Source organism: Salmo trutta, chromosome 29 (assembly GCF_901001165.1).
Source record: "Salmo trutta chromosome 29, fSalTru1.1, whole genome shotgun sequence".
In the NCBI taxonomy this organism is placed as follows: domain Eukaryota; kingdom Metazoa; phylum Chordata; class Actinopteri; order Salmoniformes; family Salmonidae; genus Salmo; species Salmo trutta.
The window spans coordinates 14146986-14159953 of NC_042985.1; the positions used below are offsets into that span (position 1 = coordinate 14146986).

Below are 12968 nucleotides of genomic sequence, written 5' to 3' on the forward strand. Positions count from 1 at the left end.
CTAACTCCCAGTAACCAGAGACACCAGCCTAGTTCTCTCCCTAACTCCCAGTAACACCAGCCTAGTTCTCTCCCTAACTCCCAGTAACCAGAGACACCAGCCTAGTTCTCTCCCTAACTCCCAGTAACCAGAGAGACACCAGCCTAGTTCTCTCCCTAACTCCCAGTAACCAGAGAGACACCAGCCTAGTTCTCTCCTTAACTCCCAGTAACCAGAGAGACACCAGCCTAGTTCTCTCCCCAACTCCAGTAACCAGAGACACCAGCCTAGTTCTCTCCCTAACTCCCAGTAACCAGAGACACCAGCCTAGTTCTCTCCCTAACTCCCAGTAACACCAGCCTAGTTCTCTCCCTAACTCCCAGTAACCAGAGACACCAGCCTAGTTCTCTCCCTAACTCCCAGTAACCAGAGACAACAGCCTAGTTCTCTCCCTAACTCCCAGTAACCAGAGACACCAGCCTAGTTCTCTCCCTAACTCCCAGTAACCAGAGAGACACCAGCCTAGTTCTCTCCCTAGTTCCCAGTAACCAGAGACACCAGCCCAGTTCTCTCCCTAACTCCCAGTAACCAGAGACACCAGCCCAGTTCTCTTCCTAACTCCCAGTAACCAGAGACACCAGCCTAGTTCTCTCCCTAGCTCCCAGTGACCAGAGACACCAGCCTAGTTCTCTCCCTAACTCCCAGTAACCAGAGACACCAGCCCAGTTCTCTCCCTAACTCCCAGTAACCAGAGACACCAGCCCAGTTCTCTCCCTAACTCCCAGTAACCAGAGACACCAGCCTAGTTCTCTCCCTAGCTCCCAGTAACCAGAGAGACACCAGCCTAGTTCTCTCCCTAGCTCCCAGTAACCAGAGACACCAGCCTAGTTCTCTCCCTAGTTCCCAGTAACCAGAGAGACACCAGCCTAGTTCTCTCCCTAACTCCCAATAACCACAGACACCAGCCTAGTTCTCTCCCTAACTCCCTGTAACCAGAGAGACACCAGCCTAGTTCTCTCCCTAACTCCCAGTAACCAGAGACACCAGCCTAGTTCTCTCCCTAACTCCCAGTAACCAGAGAGACACCAGCCTAGTTCTCTCCCTAGCTCCCAGTAACCAGAGACACCAGCCTAGTTCTCTCCCTAACTCCCTGGGAGTGGTCCAGGTATGAGGGTGACCCAAGTCCATCCAACATTGTACTGGAGTTATTTATAAACCACACTACTGACAGACATGCAGGACAGCTGTGCTATTAGCTGGCAGTGCTAGGTGTGTGTGTTTGTTGGTTCTTCTATCCTAAACTCACCAAATGTCCCCCCACAAAGAGAGTAAAACAAGAAACATGTAGTGTGTGTGTATATAGTGTATGCGTCTCTCACCCCTTGGTATTTCTGTCGGGCCATGTATGCTCTGAGGATAGTCTGCATGACCAGGGCAGCAGCCTGCTTCTGTAGGTACAGTTTCCTCTGGACACACATCCTCTGGAACTTCTGGATAGTGATGGCTGCCAGGGTACGACGCATGTACTTAACCAGACTGGGGGAGAGAGAGAGGGGGGGGCAGGGGAGAGAGAGAGAGGGGGGGCAGGGGAGAGAGTGAGAGGGGGGGCAGGGGAGAGAGAGAGGGGGGCAGGGGAGAGAGAGAGGGGGGCAGGGGAGAGAGAGAGGGGGGGCAGGGGAGAGAATGAGAGAGGGGCAGGGGAGAGAGAGAGGGGGGGGCAGGGGAGAGAATGAGAGGGGGGGCAGGGGAGAGAGAGAGGGGGGGCAAGGGAGAGAGTGGGGGGGCAGGGGGAGAGGCAGGGGAGAGAGAGAGGGAGGCAGGGGAGAGAATGAGAGAGGGGGCAGGGGAGAGAATGAGAGAGGGGGCAGGGGAGAGAATGAGAGAGAGAGGGCAGGGGAGAGAATGAGAGGGGGGCAGGGGAGAGAATGAGAGGGGGGCAGGGGAGAGAATGAGAGGGGGGCAGGGGAAAGAATGAGAGAGAGGGCAGGGGAGAGAATGAGAGAGAGGGGGGGGCAGGGGAGAGAGAGAGGGGGGGGCAGGGGAGAGAATGAGAGGGGGGGCAGGGGAGAGAATGAGAGAGGGGCAGGGGAGAGAATGAGAGAGAGGGCAGGGGAGAGAATGAGAGGGGGGCAGGGGAGAGAGAGGGGGGGCAGGGGAGAGAATGAGAGAGGGCAGGGGAGAGAATGAGAGAGGGCAGAGGAGAGAATGAGAGGGGGGCAGGGGAGAGAATGAGAGAGGGCAGGGGAGAGAATGAGAGAGGGCAGAGGAGAGAATGAGAGGGGGGCAGGGGAGAGAATGAGAGAGGGCAGGGGAGAGAATGAGAGGGGGGCAGGGGAGAGAGAGGGGGGGCAGGGGAGAGAATGAGAGAGGGCAGGGGAGAGAATGAGAGAGGGCAGGGGAGAGAATGAGAGGGGGGCAGGGGAGAGAGAGAGGGGGGCAGGGGAGAGAGTGAGAGAGGGGGCAGGGGAGAGAGAGGGGGGGCAGGGGAGAGAGTGAGAGGGGAGGGAGAGAGGCAGGAGAGAGAGAGAAGTGGACAGAGGAGGTAGGGGTAGTTGGTGAAAAATGCTGTTGAATTACTATAATTTTCCCACCAATAACCTCCAACTGATCCGATTAACAAATCAATCAAATCACAAATAAATATTTATAAAAATGTTCCCACTTCCTACAATACATCAGACAATTCTGATTGTCTCCTTTTCAGGAAGTCATACAGTCTAAACTACTTTCATCTGCATTGTGATTGTCCAGAGGGTGCTGAGTGACAGGTGTGTGCTCCACTGACCAGCGGGCCTGGTGTCCGCGGGTGTATCTCTGGATGGTGATGGCAGCATGCTTCTTGCGGAGGTACTTCTTGCGTACCAGCCAGCAGCGGATGGTCTTCTGGATGCGGACGCACGCCTTCCTCAGCTTATCAGCCCTCAGCTTCTCCAGGTAGGCAACCTGACCAGCCCTGAAGAAGATCTTAGTCTTACCAAACTGGTACTTGTCCTGGTCCTGGAGAGAGAGACAGACATCCTGTTTTAGGGGATCAGTTTGAGCAAGGTGAGGTCCAGAATTGCTCATTTTGACCACATAAATCAGGGATGGGCAACTCCAGTCGGGGTCCTGATTGGTGTCACACTTTTGCCCCAGCTAACAAACCTGACTCCAATAATCAACTCATCATGCAATTAGTTTCATCAGCTGGGTTTTCTAGGGATGGGGAGAATGTGTCTCACCGCTCCGGCCCCCCAGGACTGGAGTTGACCATCTCTGACATAAATAGTTGGGACAGAAGAAGATTTGTGGATCTTTGATTCTGCGCAGTCTGATTGCAATGTAGTTGATCTCAAACAGGCCTGACCTCTAACCCCTGACCCCTCATACCTGCACCAGTTTCTCCAGGACGTTCCTACAGGTCAGCCTCCTGTCCGACAGGACGTCCTTCTGCTTCATCAGAACCCGGTAACGACTGAAGAACTCCTGGTAGGTCCACCTGGATGGGAAGCCTGCGGCTGAGATGCGGATGGTCTCCAGAACACCACAGGCTCTGAGCTGCTGCACCGCTCGCTTAGGGTCAAACCTAAAGACAACATTCACCTAACGTTAGGGTCAAACCCACACACAACGTTCAGCTCAACCTAAAGACAACGTACACCTAACATTAGGGTCAAACTTAAAGACAACATTCCACTAATGTTAGGGTCAAACCTAAAGACAACATTCACATAGTTAATCCAACCATACCAGCCAAACCTGGAGAGAACCATTCAGCCTCATGACATCACAATTACATTCCCCTAACTTCATCTTGCCAAGTCAGATGGTACTATGGAAACTTAACCATAGAGTAGCATGCAGGTACTCACGTGAAGGGGAACTTGAGGTCGTTGGGCTTGATGCAGCGAACATAGTGAGGAGTGGTCGCATTCAGAGTCTCCATCAACATAGCCAGAGAGTTCCGGAACTACAGGAGGAGAGGAGAGAGGGAGAAGAGAGGACAGAGACAGAGGAGAGAGGGAGAAGAGAGGACAGAGGGAGAAGAGAGGACAGAGACAGAGGAGAGAGGGAGAAGAGAGGACAGAGACAGAGGGAGAAGAGAGGACAGAGACAGAGGAGAGAGGGAGAAGAGAGGACAGAGGGAGAAGAGAGGACAGAGACAGAGGAGAGAGGGAGAAGAGAGGACAGAGACAGAGGGAGAAGAGAGGACAGAGGAGAGAGGGAGAAGAGAGGACAGACAGAGGGAGAAGAGAGGACAGAGACAGAGGGAGAAGAGAGGACAGAGACAGGAGAGAGGGAGGAGAGAGGGAGAAGAGAGGACAGAGACAGAGGAGAGAGGGAGAAGAGAGGACAGAGACAGAGGAGAGAGGGAGAACAGAGGACAGAGACAGAGGAGAGAGGGAGAAGAGAGGACAGAGACAGAGGAGAGAGGGAGAAGAGAGGACAGAGACAGAGGGAGAAGAGAGGACAGAGGAGAGAGGGAGAAGAGAGGACAGACAGAGGGAGAAGAGAGGACAGAGACAGAGGGAGAAGAGAGGACAGAGACAGGAGAGAGGGAGGAGAGAGGGAGAAGAGAGGACAGAGACAGAGGAGAGAGGGAGAAGAGAGGACAGAGACAGAGGAGAGAGGGAGAACAGAGGACAGAGACAGAGGAGAGAGGGAGAAGAGAGGACAGAGACAGAGGAGAGAGGGAGAAGAGAGGACAGAGACAGAGGAGAAAGAGTAAACTTTTACATTTCAGCTATTCTGACTCTGGTTGGCAAGTCCAAACCCTGGTCTGTGTCCGTAGGTGTGTGTGTCTATGATCAGTCTACCTGGCAGCCAACAGTCTTCTTGTGCTCCTTGCTGCTTGCTCCAGATCTGATCTCTTTTGGTTTGACGCTGAGTCGTGTTCGACCTCCTGGAGCGGTCCCTGTCGGACTGGTCACTTTCTCCTCATCCTGAAACAGCTCCACTAGCAGGTCCAACTACACACCACACATAAACATTATTGTAAATAAGACACTGTTCTTAATTGACATACACACACATACACACATACACACATATATATATATATATATATATATATATATATATATAGAGAGAGAGAGAGAGACTTGTATAAATAAAAAGGTAGCAGCAGCCAAGACAGTTTCGGCACAGACTTGCTAAGCTAAAGGTTTGCATTGTTAGCCATAGGTATCTGTGGGTGGTGGCTAGGCTAGGCTACCTAACAGTGCTAATAATGTTTGCGGCTAAAGCTGCAGACAGACTGGCTGTTAGCAGAATGGTACAACAAGACAACAGGAAACTCTGGACAGAAAATGTGTGTAGTCTAATTAATACATTTGTTTTGTACCAATAACAATGTGGACCAAAACTACTTGATAAGGAGTGAGATGATGCTGAGCAGCGGCATCTAAACATTACATGAGAAGTACAATAAGGTCTATAGTTCACAACAAGTCTGGAATTGTTATCATCAGCTTATTCATACCATCCTTTCTATCTAAAATGACAACAAAGAACATTGTACATGTTATGGTTCAAGGAGAAAGCGATTGGTTAGTGTGTTCTCTGTATTGTGGTTGGTTATGATGTAAATGGGGATAGGGACACAGTGCAGCCCCCCCACCCCCGGGGTAGTCTCCAGTGCTGCAGCGTCCGTTCAGCCCCCCCACCCCCGGGGTAGTCTCCAGTGCTGCAGCGTCCGTTCAGCCCCCCCACCCCCGGGGTAGTCTCCAGTGCTGCAGCGTCCGTTCAGCCCCCCCACCCCCGGGGTAGTCTCCAGTGCTGCAGCGTCCGTTCAGCCCCCCCACCCCCGGGGTAGTCTCCAGTGCTGCAGCGTCCGTTCAGCCCCCCCCACCCCCGGAGTAGTCTCCAGTGCTGCAGCGTCCGTTCAGCACCCCCACCCCAGGGGTAGTCTCCAGTGCTGCAGCGTCCGTTCAGCCCCCCCACCCCCGGGGTAGTCTCCAGTGCTGCAGCGTCCATTCAGCCTCACCACCCCCGGGGTAGTCTCCAGTGCTGCAGCGTCCGTTCAGCCCCCCCCACCCCCGGGGTAGTCTCCAGTGCTGCAGCGTCCGTTCAGCCCCCCCCACCTCCGGGGTAGTCTCCAGTGCTGCAGCGTCCGTTCAGCCCCCCCACCCCCGGGGTAGTCTCCAGTGCTGCAGCGGCCGTTCAGCCCCCCCACCACCGGGGTAGTCTCCAGTGCTGCAGCGTCCGTTCAGCCCCCCCACCCCCGGGGTAGTCTCCAGTGCTGCAGCGTCCGTTCAGCCCCCCCCACCTCCGGGGTAGTCTCCAGTGCTGCAGCGTCCGTTCAGCCCCCCCACCCCCGGGGTAGTCTCCAGTGCTGCAGCGTCCGTTCAGCCCCCCCACCTCCGGGGTAGTCTCCAGTGCTGCAGCGTCCGTTCAGCCCCCCCACCCCCGGGGTAGTCTCCAGTGCTGCAGCGGCCGTTCAGCCCCCCCATCCCGGGGTAGTCTCCAGTGCTGCAGCATCCGTTCACCCTCACCACCTCCCCACATACTTAAGTGCCATTTGAACTATTGTGAGACCACGGTGAGGAAGAATGAATGGGTTAGAAAGATAGAACGAACGAAGGTTGAGACAGAAAGAGGAGGGCAGCATGTTTACCTTTAGCTGTTTAACGGTTGTTGTCATGACGGGACAGACACATGGACAACAGATGTAAAACAAACAACACAACGACAAAATAAAGATTAACCAAAAATGAAAGAAACCTAGGAAATCTAAATCCTTGCAGTACACACATCTAAAACATATTAAAAGTAGAATTCATATAAAAGTAGAAATCCAAATCAAAGGGCCATCAGAACAGGTGTCATAGTGTCTACTGACCAAGGCTGTTTGTAATGATAACACAGCATCAGACACAGCATCAGACACAGCATCAGACACAGCATCAGACACCGCATCAGACACCGCATCAGACACCGCATCAGACACAGCATCAGACCCAGCATCAGACCCAGCATCCGACCCAGCATCCGACACAGCATCAGACACAGCATCAGACACAGCATCAGACCATAGACGTGGCACAATGTCTGACGGCTCAGACAGCAGAACACATGACTGAGAAGGAATGTGTGTTTATTGTCAACACAAACACACACAGAACCATGAGGATGGGTTGAAATGCTTGATTTCTATAGCTTCATTCTCATTAAAGAGTCATTATCACTTCTACACTATTACTGGTTAGTCAAGCAGGTTTCCATGGCAACACACACACACAGTATTGCCATGGATGATTGTTCCAGTGTAGTTAACCCTGTGTGTGTTTAAGGTGTTAGGGGTTAAAGGAGTGTTTTAACCCTTACCCCTCTCTGCTGCTGCTGGCCTCTACAACAGAACAACGGGCAGAGTGAGTCTTTACACACACACACACACACACACACACACACACACACACACACACACACACACACACACACACACACACACACACACACACACACAGCAAGGCCTATTTGGTAGACAGAAAATGTCTCCAACTGTGTGCACATCCTCATTACAGCACATGGACAGCAGAGGGTGCTGTTTCTCCTGACCTTCACTGGGTTCCCTGTCGGAGGTCATTCAGTGAGACAACACAGACTGTCAAACACACGCACTAATGAGAAAGTCATCAAATGTGTGTGTTACCTGTTGAATGTGCGGTGTGTGTGTGTGTGTTACCCATTGAATGTCCTGTGTGTGTGTGTGTGTGTTACCCATTGAATGTGCTGTGTGTGTGTGTGTTACCCATTGAATGTCCTGTGTGTGTGTGTTACCCATTGAATGTGCGGTGTGTGTGTGTGTGTTACCCATTGAATGTCCTGTGTGTGTGTGTGTGTGTTACCCATTGAATGTGCAGTGTGTGTGTGTGTGTGTGTGTGTGTGTGTGTGTGTGTTACCCATTGAATGTGCAGTGTGTGTGTGTGTGTTACCCATTGAATGTCCTGTGTGTGTGTGTGTGTGTGTTACCCATTAAATCTCCTGTGTGTGTGTGTGTTACCCATTGAATGTGCGGTGTGTGTGTGTGTGTTACCCATTGAATGTGTGGTGTGTGTGTGTTACCCATTGAATGTGTGGTGTGTGTGTGTGTGTTACCCATTGAATGTGCGGTGTGTGTGTGTGTGTTACCCATTGAATGTGCGGTGTGTGTGTTACCCATTGAATGTGCGGTGTGTGTGTGTGTGTTACCCATTGAATGTGTGGTGTGTGTGTGTTACCCATTGAATGTCCTGTGTGTGTGTGTGTGTTACCCATTGAATGTGTGGTGTGTGTGTGTTACCCATTGAATGTGCGGTGTGTGTGTGTGTGTTACCCATTGAATGTGCGGTGTGTGTGTGTGTGTTACCCATTGAATGTGCGGTGTGTGTGTGTGTTACCCATTGAATGTGCGGTGTGTGTGTGTGTTACCCATTGAATGTGTGGTGTGTGTGTGTGTGTGTGTTACCCATTGAATGTGTGGTGTGTGTGTGTGTGTTACCCATTGAATGTCCTGTGTGTGTGTGTGTGTGTGTGTGTTACCCATTGAATGTCCTGTGTGTGTGTGTGTGTTACCCATTGAATGTCCTGTGTGTGTGTGTGTGTGTTACCCATTGAACGTGCAGTGTGTGTGTGTGTGTGTGTGTGTGTGTTACCCATTGAATGTGCAGTGTGTGTGTGTGTGTTACCCATTGAATGTCCTGTGTGTGTGTGTGTGTGTTACCCATTGAATGTCCTGTGTGTGTGTGTGTTACCCATTGAATGTGCGGTGTGTGTGTGTGTGTGTTACCTATTGAATGTGTGGTGTGTGTGTGTGTGTGTTACCCATTGAATGTGCGGTGTGTGTGTGTGTTACCCATTGAATGTGCGGTGTGTGTGTGTGTGTTACCCATTGAATGTGTGGTGTGTGTGTGTTACCCATTGAATGTGCGGTGTGTGTGTGTGTGTGTTACCCATTGAATGTGCGGTGTGTGTGTGTGTTACCCATTGAATGTGTGGTGTGTGTGTGTGTGTGTGTTACCCATTCAATGTGCGGTGCGTGTGTGTGTGTTACCCATTGAATGTGTGTGTGTGTGTGTGTTACCCATTGAATGTGCGGTGTGTGTGTGTGTTACCCATTGAATGTGTGGTGTGTGTGTGTGTGTGTTACCCATTCAATGTGCGGTGCGTGTGTGTGTGTGTGTTACCCATTGAATGTGTGGTGTGTGTGTGTGTTACCCATTGAACGTGCAGTGTGTGTGTGTGTTTGGCAGGGACACACACCTTGCTGGCCTTCAGGACATTGATCTGCTCTTCATTCACTGTGTCCTTGTTCTTCTCCAGAAAGCCATCACACTGGTACTGCACCTGGACACAGCAGTTACAAAATAAAGTCCTTTTGCTGACACTTTAATCCAAAGTGATTTTCAGAACTGTCAACTTTGACTCAGATTATCAATCACAACAGCATTCATTTTATTCATAGAGTGAACCCGCTCACTTCCCTCTCTCTGTAACCGGACACTGAGCTTAAAACAGAACTCCGCAGCACTGGGTCAGCCAAGACATCAACACTGCACACACAACACACAGTGATCAGTACCTTGTCAGCGAAGTGCTGTATGATGAAGGCTTTGTTGGACATGCGAGGTTTCTCAAACAGAGAGCAGGTCTTCAGATGGGTGTTATACAGCTTCTGGGCCCACGAGTCATCTGAACCTTTAGGCATCTGGACACACAGAACACTGGTTCACACTAGTTACTCTGGATGAGTCATCTGAACCTTTAGGCATCTGGACACACAGAACACTGGTTCACACTTGTTACTCTGGATGAGTCATCTGAACCTTTAGGCATCTGGACACACAGAACACTGGTTCACACAAGTTACTCTGGATGAGTCATCTGAACCTTTAGGCATCTGGACACACAGAACACTGGTTCACACTAGTTACTCTGGATGAGTCATCTGAACCTTTAGGCATCTGGACACACAGAACACTGGTTCACACTAGTTACTCTGGATGAGTCATCTGAACCTTTACGCATCTGGACACACAGAATACTGGTTCACACTAGTTACTCTGGATGAATCATCTGAACCTTTAGGCATCTGGACACACAGAACACTGGTTCACACTAGTTACTCAGGATGAGTCATCTGAACCTTTAGGCATCTGGACACACAGAACACTGGTTCACACTAGTTACTCTGGATGAGTCATCTGAACCTTTAGGCATCTGGACACACAGAACACTGGTTCACACTAGTTACTCTGGATGAGTCATCTGAACCTTTAGGCATCTGGACACACAGAACACTGGTTCACACTAGTTACTCTGGATGAGTCATCTGAACCTTTAGGCATCTGGACACACAGAACACTGGTTCACACTAGTTACTCTGGATGAGTCATCTGAACCTTTAGGCATCTGGACACAGAACACTGGTTCACACTAGTTACTCTGGATGAGTCATCTGAACCTTTAGGCATCTGGACACACAGAACACTGGTTCACACTAGTTACTCTGGATGAGTCATCTGAACCTTTAGGCATCTGGACACACAGAACACTGGTTCACACTTGTTACTCTGGATGAGTCATCTGAACCTTTAGGCATCTGGACACACAGAACACTGGTTCACACTAGTTACTCTGGATGAGTCATCTGAACCTTTAGGCATCTGGACACACAGAACACTGGTTCACACTAGTTACTCTGGATGAGTCATCTGAACCTTTAGGCATCTGGACACACAGAACACTGGTTCACACTAGTTACTCTGGATGAGTCATCTGAACCTTTAGGCATCTGGACACACAGAATACTGGTTCACACTAGTTACTCTGGATGAGTCATCTGAACCTTTAGGCATCTGGACACACAGAACACTGGTTCACACTAGTTACTCTGGATGAGTCATCTGAACCTTTAGGCATCTGGACACACAGAACACTGGTTCACACTAGTTACTCTGGATGAGTCATCTGAACCTTTAGGCATCTGGACACACAGAACACTGGTTCACACTAGTTACTCTGGATGAGTCATCTGAACCTTTAGGCATCTGGACACACAGAACACTGGTTCACACTAGTTACTCTGGATGAGTCATCTGAACCTTTAGGCATCTGGACACACAGAACACTGGTTCACACTAGTTACTCTGGATGAGTCATCTGAACCTTTTGGCATCTGGACACACAGAACACTGGTTCACACTAGTTACTCTGGATGAGTCATCTGAACCTTTAGGCATCTGGACACACAGAATACTGGTTCACACTAGTTACTCTGGATGAGTCATCTGAACCTTTAGGCATCTGGACACACAGAACACTGGTTCACACTAGTTACTCTGTATGAGTCATCTGAACCTTTAGGCATCTGGACACACAGAACACTGGTTCACACTAGTTACTCTGGATGAGTCATCTGAACCTTTTGGCATCTGGACACACAGAACACTGGTTCACACTAGTTACTCTGGATGAGTCATCTGAACCTTTAGGCATCTGGACACACAGAACACTGGTTCACACTAGTTACTCTGGATGAGTCATCTGAACCTTTAGGCATCTGGACACACAGAACACTGGTTCACACTAGTTACTCTGGATGAGTCATTAGAACCTTTAGGCATCTGGACACACAGAACACTGGTTCACACTAGTTACTCTGGATGAGTCATTAGAACCTTTAGGCATCTGGTCACACAGAACACTGGTTCACACTAGTTACTCTGGATGAGTCATCTGAACCTTTAGGCATCTGGACACACAGAACACTGGTTCACACTAGTTACTCTGGATGAGTCATCTGAACCTTTAGGCATCTGGTCACAGAACACTGGTTCACACTAGTTACTCTGGATGAGTCATCTGAACCTTTAGGCATCTGGACACACAGAACACTGGTTCACACTAGTTACTCTGGATGAGTCATCTGAACCTTTAGGCATCTGGACACAGAACACTGGTTCACACTAGTTACTCTGGATGAGTCATCTGAACCTTTAGGCATCTGGACACACAGAACACTGGTTCACACTAGTTACTCTGGATGAGTCATCTGAACCTTTAGGCATCTGGACACACAGAACACTGGTTCACACTAGTTACTCTGGATGAGTCATCTGAACCTTTAGGCATCTGGACACACAGAATACTGGTTCACACTAGTTACTCTGGATGAGTCATCTGAACCTTTAGGCATCTGGACACACAGAACACTGGTTCACACTAGTTACTCTGGATGAGTCATCTGAACCTTTAGGCATCTGGACACACAGAACACTGGTTCACACTAGTTACTCTGGATGAGTCATCTGAACCTTTAGGCATCTGGACACACAGAACACTGGTTCACACTAGTTACTCTGGATGAGTCATCTGAACCTTTAGGCATCTGGACACACAGAACACTGGTTCACACTAGTTACTCTGGATGAGTCATCTGAACCTTTTGGCATCTGGACACACAGAACACTGGTTCACACTAGTTACTCTGGATGAGTCATCTGAACCTTTAGGCATCTGGACACACAGAATACTGGTTCACACTAGTTACTCTGGATGAGTCATCTGAACCTTTAGGCATCTGGACACACAGAACACTGGTTTCACACTAGTTACTCTGGATGAGTCATCTGAACCTTTAGGCATCTGGACACACAGAACACTGGTTCACACTAGTTACTCTGGATGAGTCATCTGAACCTTTTGGCATCTGGACACACAGAACACTGGTTCACACTAGTTACTCTGGATGAGTCATTAGAACCTTTAGGCATCTGGACACACAGAACACTGGTTCACACTAGTTACTCTGGATGAGTCATCTGAACCTTTAGGCATCTGGACACACAGAACACTGGTTCACACTAGTTACTCTGGATGAGTCATCTGAACCTTTAGGCATCTGGACACACAGAACACTGGTTCACACTAGTTACTCTGGATGAGTGTGTGTCTGTGTTATGGGTGTCTGTGTGCGCCTCTACATTACATATGTGGTGTGTCCTGATAGTTGGGTCTGTAGTGTGTGTAT

The 12968-nt window shown here is 49.9% G+C and overlaps 1 protein-coding gene across 8 annotated transcripts in view; it reads right to left on the reverse strand.

Annotated features, from left to right (window-relative positions):
* Window positions 1-9727, reverse strand: part of LOC115166979 (unconventional myosin-Va) — a 51573-nt gene extending 41846 nt beyond the window's left edge. For 3 of the 8 annotated variants that reach the window (XR_003870409.1, XR_003870408.1, XM_029720966.1), the window contains exons 1-8: window positions 9519-9727; window positions 9200-9283; window positions 6575-6580; window positions 4776-4928; window positions 3831-3928; window positions 3349-3544; window positions 2765-2976; window positions 1359-1515 (exon numbers count right to left, since the gene is read on the reverse strand). Coding sequence is in view for 1 of the 8 variants with exons in the window: in XM_029720966.1 (XP_029576826.1) it covers window positions 1359-1515; window positions 2765-2976; window positions 3349-3544; window positions 3831-3928; window positions 4776-4928; window positions 6575-6580; window positions 9200-9283; window positions 9519-9644 (1032 nt within the window). In the remaining 7 variants the exon portion in view is untranslated. The remainder of the gene's footprint in view (window positions 1-1358; window positions 1516-2764; window positions 2977-3348; window positions 3545-3830; window positions 3929-4775; window positions 4929-6574; window positions 6581-9199; window positions 9284-9518) is intronic. The other 5 variants (XR_003870411.1, XR_003870410.1, XR_003870412.1 and 2 more) reach the window with 3 other exon arrangements.
* Window positions 9728-12968: the final 3241 nt, after the last annotated feature.